This window comes from Dendrobium catenatum, unplaced genomic scaffold (genome assembly GCF_001605985.2).
Source record: "Dendrobium catenatum unplaced genomic scaffold, ASM160598v2 fragScaff_scaffold_651, whole genome shotgun sequence".
Lineage (NCBI taxonomy): Eukaryota > Viridiplantae > Streptophyta > Magnoliopsida > Asparagales > Orchidaceae > Dendrobium > Dendrobium catenatum.
Genome location: NW_021319113.1, coordinates 1336074 through 1362925, shown reverse-complemented (window position 1 = coordinate 1362925; position 26852 = coordinate 1336074). Strand labels below are relative to the sequence as shown.

General features: G+C 33.5%; 1 protein-coding gene across 3 annotated transcripts; it reads left to right on the top strand.

The window, feature by feature from the left end:
• Positions 1-10993: 10993 nt before the first annotated feature.
• LOC110095940 (probable methionine--tRNA ligase) lies at positions 10994-26769 on the top strand. 3 transcript variants are annotated; one of them, XM_028695512.1, is made up of 18 exons: positions 10994-11115; positions 11178-11637; positions 11755-11899; positions 13911-14064; positions 14209-14364; positions 14594-14824; positions 14966-15109; positions 16136-16226; positions 18574-18680; positions 18791-18905; positions 23417-23535; positions 23652-23717; positions 23819-23947; positions 24044-24187; positions 24265-24385; positions 25417-25646; positions 25741-25842; positions 26343-26769. In XM_028695512.1, the coding sequence occupies exons 2-18, from the start codon at positions 11517-11519 to the stop codon at positions 26571-26573; spliced, it is 2406 nt and encodes an 801-aa protein (XP_028551345.1). In that variant the 5' UTR covers positions 10994-11115; positions 11178-11516; the 3' UTR covers positions 26574-26769. The 3 variants fall into 3 exon arrangements, with proteins under 3 accessions (XP_028551345.1, XP_020677328.1, XP_028551347.1); XM_020821669.2 differs by having other exon boundaries at positions 11035-11637; XM_028695514.1 differs by lacking the exon at positions 10994-11115 and having other exon boundaries at positions 11507-11637; positions 11742-11899.
• The last annotated feature ends 83 nt before the right edge of the window (positions 26770-26852 follow it).

The following is a 26852-nucleotide window of genomic DNA, read 5'->3' as shown; positions in this document are numbered from 1 at the left end:
CACTAACCCTTGAGGTAATAATGCATGAGAAACATATAAAATCAGTAAACACGCCATGTCCTTAAATCTAGGAGAGCCTAAGCTAAGTGCTAGTGGTGCAACCTATACATGCAAGCTACGACGAACAAAAAGTAAATAAAACTAATGACGGGATTAGTGAATGATTGGAACTCAACCATCCACTAATTCACTCCCCCATGATTGCTCTTCATGCATATGACACATGTCAATGGGCACCCCTGACGGAACCCACAGTCAGCAACAATCCCCTCCGACAGTTGCCCATTAATTAGAATAGAGAACCTAGGATTCAGCACACAACTCAGCACCCATGAACTGAACCTAGGAGGGAACCCCATATTCCTCAGAACAAGCTCCAAAGTTCTCCAGCTCATCTTATAATAAGCTTGCTCCATGTCCACTTTCAATGCTAATAACCCTTTGGTCATTGTAGAGAGAATGTCAGAGTTGAACATTTACCTTGATTGTTGCTTCTGTTGAAGACTTTGCTAGACTTATATCGGCGACATGAAGTTGTGTCTCTTTCAGTCTATAAGCTAGTATTTTGCCTTTCAATGTGATTATCCCCCCTAGGTGTTTCATTTCTATTGATATATAGATCTTTCCTCGAAAGACTTATTATACCAGCAGTTTTGTTGTTTAAGGATTGTCATATTCTTTCTGGATGTGTAGTAGTCCTCACTATCATTCTTATCTAATAACTTAGGTTCTAAACGTGTGTTTGTAATCTTGATGTGAATTTGTCCTTACTTTCCTTCTGCCTATTGGTGGGATGGATGACAAGAAACGGATACAAGGCTGCCTGCTTTGAGCATATTGAAACCATATACGAGATTGAGAGGAGCATCTTATTTACTTCAAAGTAGATAGAGAGTAAATGAGAATACATAAAAAATCACCTAATCATTATTATGTGTTGTCAACTGTCACATACCATCACCTAATCATTATTATCAGTCGTCGGCCAACACTAACATCCATCATCACTAATTATCTCTTCAATATTTTTCACTACACATATAGGAGGTTGAGCCAACAATCTATATTTTGCAATCACATATTCTCCAATTAGTGAGAACATCAATTTTCCATAATCTTCACATGTTTATTTTTATTTTTATTTCATAATCTTCCCATGTATATTGGATTATTTTTTGGGTTTAGGGTTTATGATATTTCCTTTAATTATATAATAGATTATTATATGGCTCAACAATTCAAATAAAAACTTATTAATATTATATGTGGAGCAAGTATGTCTGCAAAACCAAAAGGTAGAAGAGACCTATCATCAAATCCTAAGGATAAGAGACAAAAAAAACTAAAAATTATCATTCAAATTATAAGCAATTTAATTAAATAGCAAAAGAAGCTAATGTTATGATTTTTTTCTTGAGAGAATTTAGTTTTTGTTTAAAAATGTTTCTTTAATGTTTTTTTAAATAATTTTTTAGTTAAAAATTTAATTTTTTTAATATTAAAAAGCTGTTTTAAGAAACAGTAGAAAAACAATTCCAAATGAAACCTTAATCTCTTGTAGCATTGAATGAGTCTATCTTTTCTTAGCAATATTTGTTCCTATATTATGATATAAATTTGATAAATATATCTTGATAATTCTTTTCCACCGAAAAAAAAAAAACTAGGTTTGAGATGGCAGCATGGTAATTAAAAAACATCGCAAATCAATTTCCATTAATGTAGCATTGAATGAGTCTATTTTTCTTAGCAATATTTGTTCCTATATTATGATATAAATTTGATAAATATATCTTGATAATTCTTTTCCACCGAAAAATAAAACTAGGTTTGTGATGGCAGCATGGTAATTAAAAAACATCGCAAATCAATTTCCATTAAATACTGTGTGTCCCCACATTATGCCAAAGTGCATGCTTCCATTCCATACATGAATGTGGGCCATGAACATATATACAAAGATGGATACGGTGAAATTAAAGCACAACTGCCTCACATGACTCTTAAAGCTTTTTTTTTTTTAATTCTGTTTTGATTTACATAAAATGTCAGCTTTATGATGGCTTATTAGGGGAGTAGAGTAGCTTTAACTTATGTTAAGAAAGATTAGATAGATCTTGATACATCATTAAAATTTTGAATGGAAAACTTTTGACATTAGATTTGAGATCATCCAATCTTTAATTTTAGCAAATTTATAATCAAATTGAACGTCTCAATGAGAATACCTCAACGACATCAAAATCGGTCTAATATGAGCCTAAATGGACCCAAATCAATAACTTAGAATATAAATTGAGAGACCAAATATGACATGCTTATAATCGAATCGAGCGGCTTGACGTGACTAATCCAACAAGCCTAAGATTTCTTAATTCTTACATCATTACAAAGCTTAAATGAATAATTAATGTTATATAATCGATGTGATCAATATGAACCGTTTGATGGAGCACTCTGAATTTGCCAAAGTTCTTCTCTATATTTATAGAACATATCACTCTCAAAATTTATAAATAGACATTTACTGTCTACATTAAGAGAGCTTTTAGAAGAGGAGGCTTGAACCCTGAGCTAGATATCAAGAGAGCTCTAAGGCTTGAAGAATCTCGATCAAAGCTCCACACAGGAAACACCATCGGCAACCCCTAGACAACCGGCCACCACCTCTGGACTTTCACTGCCCAATTATTGGAGGAAGTCCACCAAGTCATCTTCGTCGGATCTCAACCCGACTGCCGCAGCTAGACCTCCATCAAACTATCATAGTTAGACCTTCACCCAACTGTCAATGTCGATTATTCATCACATCACAGACCATGATTCTTCAAACCTCCGTTATTTGTCGACTACGATACGTCTGTCCTCCATCGCACATGCCGACTTCGATTCATCTGACCTCCGTCGTCCACCGATAACAGTCCCTCCGACCTTTGTCATTTAAAAATGGTTATTCCAACCTCCGTCGCCCACAAATTACGATTCGTCTGACCTTCGTCACACATTGATAATGATCCATCCGACCTTCGTTGCCTGACACTGATCACTCCGACCTCTATCATCCAACTATGGTCCCTCCGACCTTCATCACCCAACTTGATTAGAAAGTATTAGAAATGACTTTTTTATTATATTTAAATAAGAATTTAATTCTTAATATGACAAAATGAAGAAAAAGAATCCATATAGTGAGAATAAAATAAAATGACAAGATGAAATATTAATCTTATTTCAAATTAAGAAACATATCATTTGGTTATAGTGAATTAAGCCAGCCCGATCACCATTCCAATGTGAGTCTTGGAATATGATTTAGCACTTATGTTATTTGTTCTGAATTTTAATGATTGAAATTTTGAATAAATAATTTAAAATTTTTACCACTTAAATTTTGAAAATCACATGAAATCTTAATTTCATTCTTCATTAATTGTAATATCTCATTAACCAATCAAAATATCAACACTTGAATGCATGCATGCATGGAAATAGATGATGAAATTTAACACATCATGGATCCAACAAGTCAATACAAAATGGGGCTACAATAGTGAAGTGTGAAGACATGAATGTGGAATAATGATGTGATGCATTATTCATACTTGCAAACAAATAAATGAAAGACATGCATTATTAATGGAAGCCATGCGATGCAACATGGTTGCTAATTAAGTGGTGGTTGATAGTTGGCCGACCATAACTTCATAATATGACCGACCTATTTATATAAATGTATCAGAACCATAAGTCAAATTCCATGGCTCTACATATGTTTGGTTGGAGGATGGCTCTAAGTGCTTTATACCTAAATAATGTGAAGTATGGCTTTTGATTATTTGTTGATTTTATTTTCGAATTTAAAATTATTAGAACTCAACTGTCAATGCAGGCGCAGAGGTGCTTTACTACAACAACAATAACATCAAATATTTATCTTATTACATTGGGAACGACAGCATGAATCTTTTTTATTCATTATGTCATGTAATGAATAAAATTTTCATTTAAATAATCTAATAAAAAAGTCATTTTCAATAATTTCTAACCAAATCTTTTTAGGTCTACCTCTATCTTTCTTAATATAGATCAAATCTAATACATCTACTTTTCTAATCGGGTCATCACAGTTGATGCAATTATGCCAACACAGCTGCGTCATTGCTTTTGATAAATTTATAATATCAATGACAATGATAATTATAATAATAATGAATACTCTAATAACAATTTTGTCTATATGGTCACGTATTATCTGTCTTGATGCAGAGCATCCTAACTAAATTGCTCATTAGGTATATTTTAATTAGTTTGTTATGTGCTTCTTACAAGTATCTTCTAGAGTGTTCTATTTAGCTTATATAAGCAAGTATTGTAGTAGGGAAAGGCATTGAATGATATTACTCTTTTTTAAAAGCTTTGAAGCTTTGGGTTCTTCTTCTTTCCTGAATTGGGATCGAAATCTTTATTGCAGGTCGATTCTTCCGACGATCCACTACATCATGTCTTTATCACAAGTTGCTCCTCTTTGTCATCATCAATGTCAACCTTAAAGTTTGGAGAAATTATTCTATGCGGAGTTCGGACAGGAAGAACTGTCCGTACTGTGATTATACACACTATGTACAAACAACATTTACAAATGTTTGATACATACTAGTATAAGTATGTACACTCACATATCCGGACGGTTCTTCCTGTCCGAACTTCGCACAAAATAATTTCTCAATGGAGCAGCAAAAGAAACTATGATTTGATTGATTTCACCCTCATACAATGGAGCAGCATTCCGAGTTTAATTATTCGAATTTAATTTTTAATTAAAAGTTTTATTTTTGGGTCTCAATCACAACTCCCTGTTAACTACACAGCCATTGGTTAATCTTTACCATTTCATTGCAGCAAAAGAAAGTATCACGGATGAAGATTTCCTTTGCCGATCAACATGCAGAGGAGGATTTAAGCTTTTAGGTTTATAGGCCGAATTGGAACCTTACATTGGGTCGGTTTTGTTTTGGAGTTTTAGATTCTTAACGTGATTGCAATTAATTGTTTTATAGCCAACATGCCCATTTGCATAATTGGATTGAGGCAGATCTACTCAAGAAAAGCTTTATTAATTGCTCATCCACTGGCAATGGCGATAAGTTCTGCTGGTCCAATTGTTCGCTCTCTCATTGGCTAAGGCTCTTAACTTTAGCATGAATATTTGATTTTTTTTTTTTTTTCAATTTTTACATATGAGAGAGCCGACAAAGAATAGCCATGTAAAATATGTAATATTAAATAGAAAGTTAGCCAATCAAGTATTTTATTTTACCATCCCTTTCTCTTGAGGAGTATAAGGCTAACTTATTTAATGAATAATTTCATGCAGGGGCGGAACAAGTCCTAATTTTCAGGGGGGCAAACTTATAAGGCATATATGTCGGGGGTCCAAGAGGGCAACGCCCCCTGGCGGGATTCGACCTGCCAGGGGCAATTACCTAAAGACTATAGTATTTTAAATTTTTTAGGGGGGAGGCAGTTGCCCCTCCTGAACACTAAGAGGTTCCGCCCATGATTTCATGAGTAATGAAAATTATGAAATTAATGGTAAATATATTCGCCTCCTCCATCAATTCGAAGGATTTTAATTCTTTTTAAATTCAATCTAAATTATATTGCTAAGGTGCATGAAGTGCTGTTGAATTTTGTGATGTATTCACGAAGATATCACCCTCATATTTCGTTTAAGTCACAGAATTTTAAGAAATTCAAAGGTAAATAGCTATTTCTTATACAGAATTTATACATTTTTCTTACAAAACTTATGCCCAAGCTGTCAAAAAAATTTTATATTAATGTGATGCCAAACTAATTTAGTTGATAGGCCTTAACGGGCTAAGAAGCTTTTACAAGGCCTATTAAAAAGAAAGTTGGCCAATCAAGTATTCGCCTAATTCATTCATAAAATAGCCAAGTATAAAGTGTAACAGTCTGCACAGTTTTTGGAGAAGGATAGATTATTACGTGCGGTCATCAGACCGTCCGGAGAACAATCAGGACATGACACATTTTCTAACATACAGTCGTACACAATAATGATACACAATATATTGGTGATATGGCGGGTCCTGTTTGTCCTCCGGACTGTGTTCGATGACTGCACGTTATAATTTCGCTCGAAGGAGCCTTTAGTTGGCCCACCACGATGCCAAGCGGAACCTCATAATGACAATTGACGCTCCACTTGCACCGCAAGTTGATGTGCTTCCACCACACATAAAGCCTAAAGGATCAAACATGTTTAAAACGTCTTGAAAACTACGACTGAAGACCCGTTAGTGTGAACAAGAAAGAACTAAAAATTAGTAATATATTCATACATCGAATGCAAGGTTTGATGCAAGTTTTGACAACTTAGATTCATAAATATATGACAAGAACGTGGTCCGAACATGATGAGAAGAATACATCGGGAATCGAGAACCTCTTTTAGGCTTCATTTAGGACGATTTTCTTACTGCTTTTTAAAATAACTTTTTACTATAAAAATTAATTTTTTTGTATTAAAAATTGCTTTAAGAAGCAATAAGTTGTCTCAAATAAAGTCTTAGTTTCAGAATTTCCTCAACTATAAGCTTCCAATCCCCCTTAAGCCTGCCATTGAATTCAAGAATATCAAGGTTGAAACTAGCTTCCCAACGCCGAAGACTCAGCATGAATGTGCGCACAGGTCACCTTGCTCTATATCCATTAGGCCGGTGGATCCTGCCCTGCTGTAGCCCATCAATTTCTTTGAATACTTTGAACGGAGATTGTGTTCTTAATCTACTATAATTTGTTCACTCATTGGCACCAAAATATTTCCAATAAGAATGGCTTATTGATATATTTTATAACGTGAAGAACTGTTTTCTTCATTATTTAAGTTTCATTTGGAACGATTTTTTTATTACTTTTAAAATAGTTTTCTAATAATTTTCTTATAAAAAAATGTTTTAAAAACAATAAAAAAGTTGTTCTATACAAAATCTTAATATAATATTATAGCTTATTTCATCGTACAGTGCTAAAACCTTTCTCTTTAAACTGATGAGAAATCCATACACCATGGAATAAATTTACAGTGCTGGGATCTGTACTTCTCTTTTGCTTTCAGTGTGCGTGGATTCTCCGCGCTGAAGTTCTTTAGGTTTATGCTTGAAAGCTCAACTCTACTAACAGACGAAATCTCAGCCGTCCGATGGCCAACTTGATGTCCACGTCGATATGGATTGATCCCTGACCATTTGGCCAGACAGAAAATTCTTTTCTTGCCAAAGAAGTTGTGATCAGAGAGGCATAAGGGCATCTCCAACCACTTCATTCGGGCCCTCTAACTATATTGTCACGCCAATATTATCATCACATTGTTCATAAATACATTTATTTTTAAGACAAAATATACACAAAATATTAGTTTTTTGTGTTAAAAATAGAATTCGGTTGTAGATGGATTAATATTTGATATGTCTCTTATTATATTTTGAAATGAAAAATAAATTTTTCGGTTGGAGATTTCCTAAATGTATAATTGAATCTTGTTTATGTTATTTATAATTTTAATTTGAGCTTAATTTTATGAATTTGGGTAGATTAAGAAATCAACTTTTTTATAATTGTTGCATCCTGGAGTATTCGTGGCAGTAGAGAAATATATAGTTTAACGTCATAACATTATATGAAGATACAGCGTAGTCGATGAGGAGCTTCTTCATTCTCTTCTTCCTTCTTTTATCTTCTTCTCTTCTTGCTTGGAGCCCCCTTTAAAGAGAAATGAGGGGTCTATTTATAGATTTATGGAGTGACATGACCCGTAAATAGGTGAGAGATCAAGGGTGAATGGAGAGTAGTTGGATGGACGGCTGTTATTGAATCCCTTGATCGTGGACCGTTCATCAGATATTAATTTGAAGGTCTTAATGATATCGGAATTCTGCGATCTTGAGCTCGTTGGATTTGTCTCGTTGAGCCGCTCGATTCAGTGATAAGCACGTTATGTTTGGAAACCATTTGGTAATCCAAATTGGGGTTCAAACCCTCCAACAGTGCTTCAGACCCTTGATTTGGACCCATTTGGGCTGTGATTGAGTCAAATTTGGTGTCGTTGAATTCGTATTTTCGAGATGTTCAATTTGACTGTAAGTTTGCTGAAATTGGAGTTCGGATGGTCCCAATTTAATTTCAAAAGTTTCCAACTTGATTTTGCATCGATATTCGTGCTCGATCAAGATAATTTTTTGATGACGTATCAATAATGAATGAGAAAAATATTTTTAATTCAAATAATAATTATAATAAAAGAAGAATGAACTTGGAGGTATGTTCAAAATTATTCATTTTTTCTTTTACATTCATTTATAAAGTTTTTTATGTATTTTTATTATACTTGTAACAACATATTTGAAACTACTTCTATCAACAATTATTAAACTATGACTTCATATTCATATTTATTTGAGTTTTGAACATATATAATTACTTATGTTTTCCTTAATTAGCTCCTTGGTTAATCTGTTTAAAAGCATAACAGTGAGTTTTCTAATCAAATGATAGCTAACTATATTAACCTTCTTGAATCATTAAATTAATCAAATGTATAGTTTATAATTTCTTACCAAGCAAATCTGGGTATGTAATTAATGTTGTAATTGAGAACTTGAACCTTTTTTTATCTAATTTATACTTATTTGCCCATCATTATTCTAATAAACTATGATGCAAGTGATTTAAACTTGATTGAGTTTCTTTGATGGCAATAAGAATATTTCTCCTTTTTTTTTTAGTTATACATATGAATTCTTTATAAATTTCACTTCATGTTTGATTATTTTTCTTAGAGCATAACAAGATCTATAAAACTTTTAGTAATAAAAGAATATAAATTCAAAAGAGATATTTTGCATGATTGAAAATTCTTATTTTATTTTAAAAAATCATAATTATAATTGATGGCACTATACAATATACAAAATTGTGAACTTGTACTAGATCCGATTTATGATGAACATCGTTGATTATCTGAATATCTTGGATAAGAAAATTATTTATTTGCATTAGTTGAATTCATATTTTATGATTTTGGAAATTTATTTTTATTAAATTTATATGCATAGTAAAATTCAGATTCTTTAGAGCTTGTTAAAGATTCTAATAGGTTGGTTAATTAGTTAGTTTCTTGACGAAAGTAATTTAATATGATTTCAAAAATTCTTTGATTGACACTCTCCACATTTTATCAATATTTGCTTCGGATTCAGCAACAACTTGCCATCAACATATATATTACTTTTTGTCTCCATTACTTTCTTCTGTTATTTTGCTTTCTGAAAAAAATTTATAAGTTTGATGAATAAAAAAGTCCAGATTCCTATAATAATTTAACCTCATTTTTAATTATACATTTATCTTTAATTCCTAATGTACTTTTTTTTCTTAAATTCTATAGGATATCAATTACTTTTAGAAAGATGGACAATGCTAAGCGACCACATAACTTCAAGCTTGATTCCAATGCTTATGAATCCTACCATACATATAACAGGATGCCTTTATAAGGTAATAATATTTGATCGTTTTTCTCTCTATAATTGTTCCATTTACATATAGATATTTTCAATGCAAATATTATATTTTTTTATTTATCTTCCTTTAACAATTTCTATATTTCATGACTAGTTGGTAGGCTTATGGTTGTTGTGATAATCAAGCTGTTTTAATTATATAATTTTTATATAGTTTATATAGCATCTATAGCTTAATTAATGAAGACCATCAATGACATTGTTATTTACTATGATATTTGATTTATTATTATCAAGAAAAAATTTGGATGTAGTTGTTGTTGAACTTTTTGAAGATCTTACTAAACCTATTGTACATCTTTCCTCAATGCCTTCTAGCATTATTTTAAATTTCTTGCTGCCATTGCAATTTATTGTAATTATTATTATTATTAAGTTCTTTATTTATGACAGTATAAGTTCTTTTTAAAATACGACTTTTTTCTTCAAGAGGAAATTTATTAGTGTTTTGAGCAAAGATAAATGAAATAAATCTAAATTTTATTATAAACCTAAATTGGATATAAATTATTTCAATTTATCATAATTGAAATATAATAGAAGTATAAATCATCTATATTTATACAAATTTTATATTTTATATTGATATAGAATTTTATATATTTGAATGACATATCATATTCTTTTTTCTTATGTTGTTATATATTTTTTAGGGGTGTCAATTCGGATCAGCGGGTCGGGTTCGGGTCGAACTCGGAACTGACCCGGCATTTATTCGGGTCAACCCGAACATGAACCATTTTTAAAAACGGGTCAGGTTTCCTGACCCGAACCCGACCCGATTCGGGTCCGGGTCAACCCGACCCGAAGTTGACCTAAAATTGCTAATTTTCGGGTCAAAATCGGGTCAATATTCGATTTTCGGGTCAAAATCGAGTCAAAATCGGGTCAATCTCGGGTTTTCGGGTCAAATATGAGTTTTCGTGTCACTTTCGGGTCAATTTCGGGTTGTTGGGTCAACCCGAACCCGACCCGATTTTTAAAACGGGTCGATTTGTTCAACCCGAACCCGAATTTTTCCGGCTCGGGTTCGGGTCGTGTTTCGGGTCGTGTCAAAAATTGACACCCCTAATATTTTTTATTTAAAATTTTATTCAGGTGTATCATGTGCACATGCCTTCATACTAGTTCAAAATAAGTGCATACAACATAATAACTCAAAGTTGAATACTAATTACACTGATAATTATTTAACTATTATTTAAAATAATTAATAATTAACTACTACTTACACTAATAATTATTTAATGAATTTTAGGTGTTATTTTAATAAATTTTATAGTATTAATTATCTCATTAATCAATTAAATATTTCATTATTAATTAATTAATATTTACATTACTAAATATCTAATTATTTATTTATATTTCAATTTATATCATTTAAGCTAATTAGGTATATTCTTAATGAAGAATATCATTTTTCTCTTGCATTGCCTAGAGGTCCTTAGTATTGTTAGGGTTTGCTTTTCCTCTTCTTCATTTCTTCGCTGACGCCTGCTTTGCTAAGGTAGAATTTTGAACGAACTCATCAAAACTGTTTAAATTCTGTATCCAAGCTACCCCTTTCAGATCAACATAATTACCTGTGCTAAACCCTGCTCGTGGAGACTGCGAACGAAGACTAATCGCAGAGGAAGACGCTGAGGCGGCGGTCGAGAGGCTGAGGTGAAGCAGGACGAGGGCGTTCGCAGCTACTCCACGACACGGACGCCGCGGGAGAGAGTTCTCGCGAGCGTTAAATCCGCCGAACCGAGGATTTACTAAATCCCGGATTTACGCCTTAAATCCGGGATTTACCGAGGATCGCGATTTACGGAGCGCTCGAAAACCGTTTGGCAGGATTTAACGTAAATCCGAGCGTAATTCCCATACCAAACATCCCCTTCGTTCCCGTTGATCTCGATAGAAATGGGTGAAATTCCGGGGAAGAAGAACGCGAAGCTGCCGATACCTGGGAAGCGGAACATTCTTATCACCAGCGCTCTTCCCTATGTCAACAACGTCCCCCACCTCGGCAACATAATTGGATGTAATATTTTAGCCATGAATTGGTTTTGATTCGCTTTTTTTAGCTCCCAATGGAAGTTAAAATTGGTATCTTTGGGCGTTTCTTGACGCCGTGATTGGAAAAAGTTTACTTTTTTAGGTGTTTTGAGCGCCGATGTATTCGCTCGCTACTGCCGGCTGCGAGGTTACAACACCATATACATCTGCGGTACTGATGAGTACGGGACTTCTACTGAAACTAAAGCGATGGAGGAGAACTGCACGCCTAAGGAGATTTGCGATAAGTGAGTTATTTTGCTTCTTTTTTTTTTCTGGATTTGCTGATGTATCCTCTTATTCTAGATGATGATTTAGGGTGAAGACAGTGTCGTCTCAGACCTCCTTTTTCTAGAATTCCATTGGGATTGTTCCCTAATAAAAATTTGTCCATTATTATCTCCCCAAATACAAATTGTATTCTTCTAGGCTCTCGGTACTCATTGTAATTATTTTTTTAGAACTTTGCACATCCATTTCATTATCACTCCCTCCACCAAATTTCATTGCAGAAAGTTCTTGATGAATTGATTTACTATTTATGTTCTTGTCTTCTCAAACTCCCTTAATTAACGCCACTGAGTATACATTCAAACAAGACAATTCTAATTATGCGTGGATAATACCTCATTCACAGGTTAAAATCAAAATTCAAACATTCATGCATCATGAGAAATTCAATTATTAATTAATATTATTAATCATGCAAATATATAAGCACTAATAGATTAAAGGGCTAAGATTTGCTGCAGCCAGACAACGAAGCACAAAGCCTACTATTTTGTTGTAAATTAGGAATTGATAAGTATCTCTTATGACAACATTGTGATTGAAGTAATCATGGCCACCAAAACAATATTGTTCATTTCTCTTCATTGTTGTTTGACCCGAATAACTCAAAGAATTTTACTCTTTTTAATGTAGAAAAATATTGATTGTCGTCCTTTTTTGTTATTTTGGTTAATTTTTTCTTCACAAACGCAATTGAAGGTTCAGAGCAGTAGATACATTGATATTCATCAAGGGGATTAGAGGCCATTGGAAATGTTAAGAAGAAAAATATCCAAAGATTAAATGAATTATAATCCAACAAAATTCATCACAGTTACAATGAAAGATTACAAAGAATGACTCAGCTTCACTAGGGAAAGGTCACTGACACAATAAATGGTCATGAATGGAACAAAATAAGATATATTCTCTGGAAAAGCTGAACTTATTTCTCTTGAGTAACAATTATTTTAGTGTTAATTTTGTGTAGAACAACTGTTTAAAATCAAGGATCAGTTGAATGCAAGCTTTATATCAACACCACTAGAGTCAATCAGGTGGAAGCTCGTATATACTTTGTTAGTTTGTCATGGAAAAAGTATGTTGGTGGATAATGATTACAGCTAAATCAGAAAATTATTAATGAAATTTGTAGTGAAATCTACATATCTTTTGTTGATTAAAAAAAAAGGCTCCTATCAAGCAGAAGGGGAAAAAAAACGAAGGTTTGTTGCAGCATATCATAATAACATTCTAGCGTTTCATTAAATCCACTATAGAATCAAAGACTTATAAAAAATACACTAGCCACCATGGAGTACAAATATGAGCAAAAAATCACAAATCTACAAAGTTCCCGAAGAAGAATTTCTTAAGCATGAATTAGGTTAATAAACTAGGAAATTTATTTGATGAAGGCCACATAAAACAATACCACAGGAAAAAAGATATCCGAACTACAATGGGGCTTTGGACCTGTGGGAATAGCTCCAGACGCACTGACAAGAAGGATGGCTTGTAGAATGAAAGGAGGGAGATTTTTCTTTTAGAAAAGAGAAAAATCCACAAATCTTGAAGCCGAGGTGATTTGATAAATCATGGATTTGACCCGGATATGGCCCTTGCCAAATGCACTCTTAGGCTTCGTTTGGGACGGCTTTTTTCTGCTTCTTAAAACAACTTTCTAGTACAAAAATTATAATTTTTATATAAGAAAGTCGCTTTAAGAAGTAATAAAAAAGCTGTCCCAAACGAAGCCTTAGTTGTGTTCTTAGGCATGGTGGGGAAGCATGAGCTTTAATTTCATTGAATTCAATTTTAAGAAGACAGATATTTGTTTTGTTTGGGTCTGTTTTGATTAATCTAGTTGCTATGCTGCTGAACTTTATTTTTGCTTTCAAAATGTACAAAGCATGCAGCATTATTTTAATTTATATGTTTAATTCTGGCTTGTTGCGTCCTTTCAACTTTTATCTCTTTGGCATGCAGGTACCATGCAATTCACAATGAGGTTTATAAATGGTTTGACATAAGTTTTGATGAATTTGGACGCACATCTAGTCCGCAACAGACTGAAATTTGCCAAGCAATATTTCAAAAGCTTTTGGAAAATAAATGGTTGTCTGAGAACACCATGCAGCAGGCATGTGTTTAAACTTATCTCATACTACTACTCTTTATGCTAGGGTATACAAATATGTAGATTCTTGTTAGATAAAATCTATCAGTTATGTTATGTACTTTAAATTGATATATTCCATAACTTTGATTTTAATTTACAATGTAGCTTTACTGTGATACATGCAAACGCTTCCTAGCTGATCGGCTTGTGGAGGGCACATGCCCTAGATCAAATTGTAACTATGAGTCTGCACGAGGTGACCAATGTGAAAAATGTGGGAACTTGTTAAATCCAACAGAATTACAAGATCCCAAATGCAAGGTTAGTTTTACATGTGGTGAGTTGATTGTTATATAAACTAGATAATTGAAAATATTTACCAATTTAGGCTTTGTTTGGGTTGACTTTCTTTCTGCTTCTTAAAGCTGCTTCTTTGTGCAAAAATTTTAATTTTGTACTAAGAAGTTATTTTAAGAAGCAATAAAAAGCCGTCCCAAACAAAGCCTTAATCAGGAACTATATTTTTGTTGACTAACTTTTGCTAAATTAGGTGTGTAGGAACACTCCACGAATCCGTGATACTGACCACTTGTTTCTTGAGCTCCCTTTACTTAAAGATAAACTAGAAGAGTATGTTAACCTCACGTCTGTGGTTGGTGGGTGGAGCCAAAATGCCGTTCAGGCTACCCATGCTTGGCTGAAAGAAGGGTTAAAGCCCCGTTGTATTACAAGAGATCTTAAGTGGGGTGTTCCTGTGCCACATGAAAAATATAGAGATAAGGTAAAACCTTAGCAATGCATTTTGTAATGTACAACTTTCATGTTTGAAATTTATATGTTTAATCTTGATGGAATCATGTACTTTGTGAAACTTGTATTAAGATGATAGTTTGAAAATTGATTGAAGGGTGTTATTTTCAAGGTGTTTTACGTGTGGTTTGATGCTCCAATTGGATATGTATCTATCACTTCATGCTATACACCAGATTGGGAGAAATGGTGGAAGAATCCGGATAATGTGGATCTCTTTCAGTTTATGGGCAAGGATAATGTGCCATTTCATACGGTAAGAGGGGGATGCGCATCATTTGAATATAACTTTGAGGTGACACGTTTCAATATACTTTTGTCTCTTTAGATGATCAATTATCAATTTAACATATATCCAACCACTTCAATTCGGATTGGGATTGGCATTGATATTTTGATGGATTCAATCCTTTTTTTGTCAATTATATTGCAAATTCACGTTTGATTTTTCTTACTAATTATGCCTTTGCAATGCCTGCACATTAAAGCATACATCATGTTTTCTTTCAAACTAAATTTCTTAGTAAAAGAATATAATGATGCAAATCTTGTCCAATTAGGTCATGCATACCAAATTACCATCATCAATAGCATTGTCATCTATTTGATGTTGACTTTTTGAACCCTTATTTTCTTATTTGTTCATGATGAATGCTGCGTGAGTTGTTAAACTTATCTCGTGCAAAATTTTTTGCACAACTTTTATCCACATTATCTTTTGGTTATCTCTTTTATGTTATAGTTTTGATATTAATTTTATTTTTGTCTTATGGGAGCATTTTCTACTTCTTGTTGTGCACGTTCAAACCATAATGTTCTAAATAATTGATTAGTTTGACATTCAAAGTAGCACAAGTCTATATGAACAAAGAGATGGAAAAGAACTAGTGAACCTGGAATCTCTTCTGTCTATATAACATTGTGTTAAAAACTTTTTTTTTAAAATTATTTCTACCAACTATTTTTTTAATGTAAGAGTGATTATATTCCCCACGTAGTGGGATAAAGGCTTGATGTTGTTGTAAGAGTGATTATATTATTAGAATTAGCATGGGATGATGATGTGATGTAATATTTATTATTCTTGCCCCAAGTATTTGTGATTGGCTAATAATAAGCAATTTGTGTCAATATAATTTTATTGAGATATTGATGGACTCCTGTTACATTGATAAGATTACAGGAATTTAAGGTCGTGTATTGTTCATCCTACTTGCAATAGTTATTATTCTTTTCAATTCTCTTCTAACGTGTTTGTGTTCTTTGTGTATGACAATTTTAGGTCATGTTCCCTTCTACTCTTCTTGGAACAGGTGAAAACTGGACATTACTGAAGACAATAAGTGTAACAGAATATTTGAATTATGAATCAGGTATTTCATCATCAATTAATGAAAATCATAAGTGCTACTTCAATACATTTGATCTTGACTATTTCGCAACCCTTTATGTCGTCTTATGTTTTTCTGCGTATCTTAAAAATTGTAAAAGCTATGTTTAGTAGTTTTTTTGATGAGGACATCAGTAGGAGATTCCGGAATGTCTACCACCGGAAGCATCGTAGATCGACGGCTACGATGAGGAGCTTATATATTTGATATTTTATGTATTAGTTCAGATTTTCTTTATTTACGTTTGTACCCTTGCTTGTGTGTTGAGTTGAGTTGAGTTGTAGCCCTATGAGCATTTTAGTCATTTCTTTTCTTTCTCTATGAGGCCTATATATTAGGTCCTTGGTATTGTATTTGAAGGATGATGATTATGAATGAAAATTCCATCTTTTCTTGTTTGATCTCTTTGTGAGTTCTTGAGAGGAGAAACCCTAGGAGAGGGCCATGCATCACCCGTCAGTCGCCGGTGGATTCCGGGACTCGCTGTTAGTACTCGTAGTATTTTCTTATCGTCTCTTCCTTTCCCTTACATCTGGCCACCTCTTCTTCCCCAAACACATGCCGGCCTTCCCCTCCCATGGATCCAAAATTAATTGTCTTGCCTCTTTCCAAAAGTGGAGCATGAAGATTAGGAGGGAGATCCAACTCAAAATCAGATTTCAAATTCAGATTTTGAATTCTTTCCTAAATTGACATAATCTATATTAGGAAAGTGCTCAATTCGCTGATCTAAGTTACCTATCCCAAGCCCTTGGCCGTCGGCTTGAAGCCTCCACCTGCCGGCCCCTTGCTCCACCACCTAAAGCCGCCGGCCACATCCTTCTCCCCCACAATAGCGGCCGGCCACCTAATTCCCTCCAAACTTTTGAATTCAAATCCACAATAAATACTTTCTTAATTTAGCCCCCCTAATTTAGGATGAGAATTAAATTCAAATTCAAAATATTTGAATTTCAAAACTCTTCTTAAATTCTCCTCCTTTAATTTAGGAAAACCTCCAATTAACTTAAATTTGAAATTAATTTCAGATTTAAGTATTTAATCCCCTTAATTGCTTGGGCCCACCTCCTTCATGCCTAACCCCTCTCTCTCTCCTCTCTCCTTGGCCGGCCTCTTCCCCCTCCTCTCTCTAATTAATTAGCTCCCATAAATTAAGGATTTAATTAATTCCCTAACCCATATTTGAATTTGAATTTCAAATTCTTTTCCCTCATTTAATTAAATCTGAAATTAATTTCAGATTTAATGCTCTTTTCATAACCCCAAACCTAGACCCCACAAATCCTAATTCGCTCCACACTTGGTCGACCCTATTGCTTGCCCATCTTATTGGAATTCCTCTCATCCCATGAGCTCTCTTGCAAGAAAAGAACTCGAGCATCTTCCCTCCGGACTTTGGTCGATCACCAATCGTCTACACATTGCCCCTCCTCCGGCTAACTTTCGTTGGATCTCTACCCCGGCTTCCTCTCCTTTGTGGTGGCATCTTCCGGATTGTGGCGATTCTTCATCCGCTAACCCTTAAAGAGTGCGAGTGCGGGAAACTCAAGGTGAATTCTCTCTTTGTTACGTGGTGGATTGTTTGTTTGTTGCACTACTTGTTTTCGTTATAATCTTGATGTTATTTTGAGATCTCGTCTCTATTTTGTGGTTACTTTCCATATCAATTTAAACAATTTTAAATTCGTAAAATCTTTTCAAAGTCAAACATTAAGTTTAAGTTGCCACGCCTAATTCAATCATTATAAATTTCTGCGTGCAATTCCGATGTGGTTTCACATCATTTTTGGTGCTATTGATTATCCTATTTCACATTAGCTACAGTGACTTTATATGGGGGTCATGCATTTTACTATTTTTTGTCTTTTCTATGTTCTGCTTTGAAGTTATGTTTGTGCTAGTTGCAAACTTTCAATCCTCTTAGTCTGAGACTTTTTGTTGGCTATCTAGGATGACCAATGGGTAGAAGTTTTGGAAGATTCCAGTATGCTTTTATAATTTTTTCTTATTACGAATTAATTTAAAGTTGCATGATAAACACAAATTCTCTTTGAATTATTGCTACGAACATCAGCTTATCGCACCTCAGACTTAACAGTAATTATTCGACTAGACCAATGCTAATGTTTCTCTTTCACCCATCACCTTGTAACTTGGCTGCTCCTTTTTTTTTTCCTATTCCTTAATGGTTTTGTTTCTCAATGTTTTTTGTCCCAAAAGTTTGACTCTAAAAGCTCTTTTTACAATCTTTCTTTCTAAATTAATCTTATGGGTGATTTTTTTCTAAGATTATGCTATGCCTTCACTCGACTGTTCATTTCATTGTCAGGTAAGTTCTCCAAGAGCAAGGGTATTGGTATTTTTGGTAATGATGCAAAGGACACAAATATTCCCACGGAGGTTTGGAGATATTATTTGCTAACTAATAGGCCAGAGGTGAGCTTTAATAATATCGGGTTTTCTGCTACTTCTTAAACGTTACCTAAGAACTTTAATATTGATTTACTAAATTTATCTTAAATTATAAATTGTTTGGGTGTAATTAGGTCTCCGACACTTTGTTCACATGGACAGATTTGCAGGCTAAGCTAAACACTGAGTTACTAAATAACTTAGGCAACTTTATTAACCGTGTTTTGAGCTTCGTCGCCAAACCATCAGGTTGGTATAAAGTCTTTCACATGTTATTGTTCTTGTATGCAATTTAGTCTTATCAATTTATAACTTGCTTACATTGTGCATTATATGAGTGGAAATCTTAAAAAACCTCAAATATTCGAAGAGTTTTGTAAATTTATAATGCATTATTATAAGTTAATATAACTTGCAATCATTCTTCTTATGGATAAAAAGGTCATAAGCTAATCATATTGCAATTTTGTTAGCCTAACTGTTATAGCTTTTCTTATTGCAGTTCATTTTTTGGTTGGAAGCGCAACCATAATCTCATAATCATTGGAATGATTTATGTGCCAACGGCTAACCTATTATCACAATTTTTTTTTTTAATCCTATTATCACAATTGATGTAGGCTGTTATAGGATTTAGGTTTTATTATATATCCAACAAGCAATGCAGATTTAGATGTGATCAACCATTGTGACAAGCTACCAGGTGATCAACCATTGTGACAAGCTACCAGATTTAGATTTAGATGTGCCAACGGCTAACCCTATAGAAAAATAATTGTTTAAGGGGCTATTTAGTTACAAGTATTTAGAAGTCAGAAGTATTTTAAATACAATGTAATGTAAATACAATATATTTGGAATTTAGGGGATCATATTATTTTGTTTGGTTGGAACTAATAAAATAAATCTAAAATTTAAGAAAAGTAATGAATAAACTTAGGCCCAAGAGGAAGAAACCATGAGACAATGTTTCTCGTCAACGACGATATAGTAGTGATCATGCAAAAACAGTAAGTGCAGATGCAGCTCTTGCGACATAATGTCTAGACTATTTGTAACAAAGGATGAGGTTGCATCAAATGCATAGGAAAAAGTGGTGGTGCCGCAGCGCGGAGCCAAAGGTCATGAGTTACGAGATTTCTCGAAATGCAAGAGTTTGCATATGGTGTGTTCCGAAGTTGTTCAATTTGGGGGATTTTGGAATACAATAAGAATAAGCTACCAGGTGATTTATGACTCCAACAATAAAAACAACATCAAGCCTACATCCCACTATATGGGGTTGGCTACATGAATCTTTTTTCTCCATTTTTGTTATATTGAAAATCAGATTCTCATTTAAATCTAATAAAATTAGTCCTTTCTAATACTTTCTAATCATTTTTTTTATCTACTATTGCGTTTCTTAACATAGGCGAACTCCTAGATTAGATTTTATGTTTTAATTTATTTAAATCTTTGTAAAAGGAGTATTTATTATTCATGATCTACTACTATTAAGAGACTATGATGTTATTTATTTTACCTTCTATAATTGATTTCAAGTTATATTTTAACATAAGAGCATTTGATGTTCCTCCTATTACTTTTAATGTTTGATTTTTAGGAAAAATTACACATATCACCTAAATCATACATTTTTAGAAATGTAACGCCTATCCCAAGACATGAGCTGTCACAATCATGCAATTGCTCTATCATGATCAAATCATAGGAAATTTGTTATAAAAAAAATATACGGGTTGGAGCATTATGTGAAGTTTGATATCTTGGTGATAATTTAATAAATAAATGTATGAGGTCATGGTTATTTAAAAGGCAAGATTTTGGTGTTGTGTAAAAAATTTCTTTTTGATTCTAAAATCTTGTAATTAGCTTAAAGATGCATTCATATATATATAAAAGAAGGGGCATGTTCCTAGCACATGCATTATGGAATGTATCGGGTAAATAAAGATGTAATTTCATTAAATAAATAAAACTAAAAAGAGAAGATGAGAAAAAGAACAAGAAAGTGAGAGAGAAGCATTTGATAGGTTAGACTTACATTTGCACAATGAGTTAGCTTCTCTTAAAATATTTAAAATTTCAAAGCTGATTGAGGGTAAGAATCCCAAAATAAGAAGAATGATTTGAAAATCCAAAAGCATTTGTATTCAGGCTATGGAATTTTCTTAAAATGCCTCATAAGTGATATTTATAAACTTCATAAAACACCGGAAAGATAAATATAGTTCTAAATAAGAAGTCATGTCATGTGGATATATTATGATTCATTCACTCATTGCTTTGGTACATAGTAAAAATGTTATAAACAAGTAATAGAAGAGTTTAGATTATTGTTACTTCTACAAAGTATGAATGATAGGTGCAATAGAAGATCCTTCCATTTGACATGAGAATTCATCATGTTCTTGAAAAGAAAGCAGATTGCTTCAACTTAAATCCAATAATCTTCCTATTGTCTCGCCGTAGATTTAAATGTTGAAATAAATTAGATCAGGAAAAAGGAAAGGAAACACGGAAGATTTATTATTATTATTATTATTGAAAGGAAAACAATCAAGTAGTTTCCTCATACATCTGCATGAATAAAAGTGGAGAGATTTCATTAGTTATATCAATCCTCCACTTTATTTTTCCATATTATCATGGCCGAAGATACCATATTAGAATGGCTGTTGTAGCTCCATGTGATTGGTTGTGCAAGCATCTTTGGAGGAATGTTTGATGCATGCTCATACCGGCATATACACTAATCAAGGATAGGTAGGTTAAGAAGGATGAAATGTATCTTCATCCATTTTTGGAATCAGGTTTCTACTAATTGTATCCTTGCTTGTTAATCATGGCTCTCTGAAAGAGTAGACTAATAAAATCCAACAACACATTGGAAATGATGAAACCAACCGCTTGGCTAGGCACACTTCTGTCTATCCACCCAAAGGTTAACAATGAATTTCATGGAAATCAATCATAATGAAGAATTTTCACCATCATCTATAACAAATTTTAAAAAAATCAGCTAATTTTATGTTATGGTTTGCCACATGATAACTTCAAAAAGTCAAGCATAATATTGTAAAGATACTCAAACATCCTCACTTTCACAATACATAAATAAGAGTTTAAAAAAGTCTCAAATAGGAGGTAGACCCATAAGATACTGTCAATGTTGTGACAATCTTACTGTACATGGTAGTCAACAGTAACTGTGTTGTTGCTTCTACCGCTCTTGGTTATTTTGTTGTTAGTTTTGTTATTGTTTATGCTTTCCCTATTATTCTCAATCCTTTGAACTATGTATGATCATGATTTCTAATGTTGGGTATTTTAATGTATAGAGTTACTCCTTACTAGTACTACAACAACAACAACATCAAGTCTTTATCCCACTACGTTGGGGGTATAGAGTTACTAATGCAACATAAAATAAAAAACACAATGATACCATAAAAAAATCACAAAACATAGGTCAACAAATTTCAACTGTTTTGTGAAGATAACGAATTGGGCAGTATTTAGCTATTCACATTGTAGTAATGATCTTGAAGATTTATGTTGATTGGAATTCCATGGGTTCATTGAAACCGTGCAATAATTAGTTAGAGCTGATAGAATATTCAACTTCCTATTTTTATAGGATTCGACATTGGAGGCATGGTTTTACACTAAAAAAAAACAAAAAAAAAAACTTAAAAGTAAATACGCATGAGTTGCATTCTCAATAAACACGGAATTTTATATTTGCATCACTCCCTTTATTGATTTCTTCTGCATTTTTTTTTGTGTTGACCTTAAAGACTTTTTTCCATCAGCAAACTCCTGAATTTGTTCTCACTTCAACATTACTAACATTCTTGCTAGAGTATGTATAGACCTGAACTCCTATTTCCAAGTTCTCCTGGGTGTATTTATTTGCAATTTATATCCTCGTTTTTTTTTTTTCAATTCAGCTTTAACAAAGTTCCATCTAATCCAATTCAATTTTATCAACTTGGTTAGTTTTATTTTCATTGCAAACTTCAAGCCACTGAAATTGGCACCACAAGGGTATTACTGTAAGGCTACAGTCGACATCACTGTTTGGCACATGAAACATTCTTGCCGTAAGCATGCTTTCTATGGAGAACAGATTAAGATACATGTACAATGCATGCATGGTTAATAGCCCAGTACTATAATTGATAATGTTCATGGTTTTATTTTGTCATCTGAGATTGATTTGTGATTATTGATAGTTGTCTTCCCTCTACGGTTTAAACCGGTTTTGGAATTCCATTATTGTTCTCCCACTTTCTTTCCAGCATATGATAAGCTTCTTTATCTGGCCAGAGTATTTCACTATTTGCCTAATTGATTATGGTTTGATTCCCCAGTCAATTTGTCATAATTTTCATCAGGAAATCTTTTGTGTCATCAGGCTGTTGAGGATTATAATTTTTCATAGACTGCAGCTTTACCTATAAGCTGTTTATGTACCTTCTGAAAGCGAGAAAGATTAAGGTAGGATGTTTTAGTCAATAGTAAGTTGATCTAGCAACTTAAAGAAATTAATCTCCAATTTGAATGACACCTAGATGGTTAGTCTTGTAAGCAAATTGGAAAGAGTGGAATATTTTTTGGCTGAGTCCTTAAGGTTAGGTAAGTCATGAGGTGTTGAAATTGTTCTTTTTGTATGGAATGGTGGATCAAACATTCTTCCTGCAAGTATTTCTCTTCAAATATTTATGCAATCATTAACTAAGTTTCTTTTACAGGATCCGGGTACAATTCCATCATACCTGATGCTCCGGATGCAGAATCCCATCATTTAACAAAAGCTTTGGCAGAGAAAGTCTCAAAACTTGTAGAGCAATATCTTGATGCCATGGAGAAGGTTACTGAATGAACCTAAAGCTTAATCACAAACTGTTATAATGTTGGAAATTTGCTGAAGCTTTGTTACTACTGCATAAATGATGCAAAATGTTCTATTTTTTATCTAATTCACAGGTTAAATTAAAACAAGGCCTGAAAACGGCAATGAGTATTTCAAGCGAGGGAAATTCTTATTTACAAGTAAACTTAATTTTTTATTTATATTTTAATGGCTAGAATTCTCTAATTATTTGATGTGATAGGTTTAACTGAATTGTTTATCCTAATAACATGTGATGTAGGAGAGCCAGTTTTGGAAACTCTACAAGGATGACCCATCATCATGTTCAATTGTGATGAAGACGTCGACTGGCCTCGTACTGCTGCTTGCATGTTTACTGGAACCTTTTATGCCTTCCTTCTCTTCTGAAGTAAATTATTTAATCTCTCATGACCTTTTCATTCTTGAACGGTTATAGTTTCTCAAGGTAAAATACTTATCTTTGGGGTTGTAACATATGCTTCAGGTGTTGAAACAGCTTAATTTGCCCCCGGAAACACATCTTTCATTGTGTGATGACAAAGGTGACATTGATAAGGCAAAGCAACCTTGGAATTTTCTTCCTTCCGGCCATAAAATTGGGAAACCTGAACCACTGTTCAGGGAACTGGTTAGTAACTTCCTTAGTATTACTTGATGGTATTTTGTCCATTGCCTCTTCAATTCGATGACCTTTGCTCTATACAGAAAGACGAAGAAGTGGAAAGCTTAAGACAAAGATATGCTGGTAGTCAAGCTGAAAGAATTGAAAAAGCAGAAGCTGATGCAAAGAAGATAGCTGAGCAACTTAAGAGTACAAAAATATCTGGTATTAACTCATCATTGTTGCTGTAAATGGATTACAGTTTTAGATATTATTCTATTTATTGATAATAACATTGGTCTTGTAGTTGTTGCCTAGTTTTGTTTTGTGTACGATGTATCTTGGCACATTAGAGCCTGATGCTGAGATGTTCTCATTCATATATAAATTACTGGCAAGCTAAGAGCTAACTGGGTTGGCTTACATGCCAAATGTGATGAAGCTGTATTTAGCGTCCATTTCGTTTGTTGGTACAATATTTAGAATATGGCATTATTCAAGGCTTATTTAATTTCTATGTAACAGCCCAACTGGGTCCAATTTTCTGAGTCCATTGCATTTAAGCTAGTGGTTTTCTTCTAAATAGGATGGAATTCTCTAAAACAATTTAACCAATTTGGACAAATGAGGTGACTACCCTTTGGAAAGCATGTATCTGGAAAAAGTTTGGGTTGGGTTTAGACTTAAACCCATTAAATTTACTTTGAAATAAGTGTAATACATTGGAAATCTATAAAAAAATTTACTTCACTCTCATTCAAAGTAGATCCAATGACTGAGGCTCAATATTGAACAAAAATTTTGTCTGGATATTATATCATGCTCTCACTGGTTCTTTTTTCTGGCTAGTGATCTGTTGTCTGTTGTCTGTTGTCATTAGTATTTTAAAGAGAGTCCAAATATGTTTTTTAATAGATCGTTAGATATGTATGAGGTAATTTTGTAAAACAAAGAGTTTATTTTTTAATAACTTTTAGGGTTGTTTGGCATAACCAGGGATAATTTTACACTTGTTTGATGAATCCACTGATCCCTTAGTCTTCTTGTCATTTACAAATTCATGACTTTCAATTCTAGATAATCTAGTCATAAAAGATTGCATTGCCTAATTAATTAGTAGCGTATCTTCACTTCATATATTGTAGAGAAATAAAATACCTATGATTTCGTCATGGTATAACTTGACTTTACGCAATTGGCATGCGTTATGTAATCAACCTTAAAGACTTTAACCTCTTTTTGCCCTCTCCTTGCAGGAGTAAGTGCAAAGAAACAACCGGCAAAATCCACTGTTAATACTAAACCAAAGGCCCCTGAAGCAGAAATATCTGTTTCAAGACTTGATATACGGGTTGGTCAAATCAGGAAGGTTCAGAAGCATCCGGATGCTGACTCTCTCTACGTTGAAGAAATTGATGTTGGTGAAGAATCAACTAGGACCGTTGTGAGTGGTCTTGTCAAGTTCATTCCTCTTGAAGAAATGCAGGTTAATGACTTGGACCTCTTTTGCTAAAATTCATTCTACCGATATTGTACTTTTGCCAAATTTTCTGATTTTGAGTTCCTAATGACTTGAACAGAATCGAAAAGTTTGTGTTCTTTGTAATCTGAAACCAGCAACCATGAGAGGAATTAAATCACATGCAATGGTATTTGCTGCATCAAATGATGACCACACCAAAGTAAGCTTCTCTTTCTCTAACTCTTTCAAATTGTTTATATGGTCGTCTAAGTTTTTAATTAACTTCATATCTTTGAAGACCCCTAAATTGATTATAGCCTCAGCTCCACATCTTAATATTTTACTATTGTGCAATATTTAGCTTAACTTAGTCATGCTCTATTTTTGTGACACCAAAGTGGATCGACCGGTCATCAAGCTCAAATGTAAACTAATTTACTTGGTTGATACTTTAACTACTATGCGCTCTACCTGATTGAGCCTTTATTACTACTTTGCATTTTGCTTTAATTCTACTCATCTCATGTTTGGATATCATTGTTCTTCTTTTGATTTAGGCTTTGTTTGGGACGGCTTTCTTTATGCTTCTTAAAGCAGCTTTTTAGTACAAAAATTTAAATTTTTGTATTAAAAAGCTGTTTTATGAAGCAATGAGAAAGCCGTCCCAAACGAAGCCCTAGTTTTAGGATCTCATGAGATTGGAAACTTTGAAATGTTCAGGTGGAATTGGTTGATCCCCCAGCATCAGCTGTAGTAGGAGAGCGAATTACCTTTCCAGGGTATTCAGGGGAGCCTGATGGTTTGCTGAATGCCAAGAGTAAGGTCTGGGAGAAGGTGCAGGTAGATTTGCACACAGATGCAGAACTTGTTGCTCATTACAAAGATTCTCCTTTTACTACTTCTGCTGGGATCTGCAAAGTCTTGTCCATTGCTAGTGGTGCGATTAGGTAGATTATTTAACTACTGGACTAATTACAATAAGTTTATGTTGAATTGTTGAATTAGTTATAGACACATCAAGTGTAGATTATTGTTATCATTTGTTTAACTAACTTAAACTTTTATTTAGAGACTAATTACAGTTAGAAAAAACTTAATTGTTGAATTGCTGAATTAATTATAAATGCATCAGCTGTAGATTATTGTAGTTTGTTTTCCTTGGTGAAACTTTCATGTGGAGAAAAGTTGTTCTCATATGGCAATTTTGCTCTGTGGAATCATCTGGAAAGT

Excerpts from the sequence above, each read along its gene's own strand:
- LOC110095940 (XM_028695512.1), top strand. The coding sequence starts at position 11,517 with ATGGGTGAAATTCCGGGGAAGAAGAACGCGAAGCTGCCGATACCTGGG. Across the intron at positions 18,681-18,790 it reads TGCTAACTAATAGGCCAGAG|GTCTCCGACACTTTGTTCAC; the intron begins GTGAGCTTTAAT and ends GGGTGTAATTAG. Across the intron at positions 23,718-23,818 it reads AGGGAAATTCTTATTTACAA|GAGAGCCAGTTTTGGAAACT; the intron begins GTAAACTTAATT and ends CATGTGATGTAG.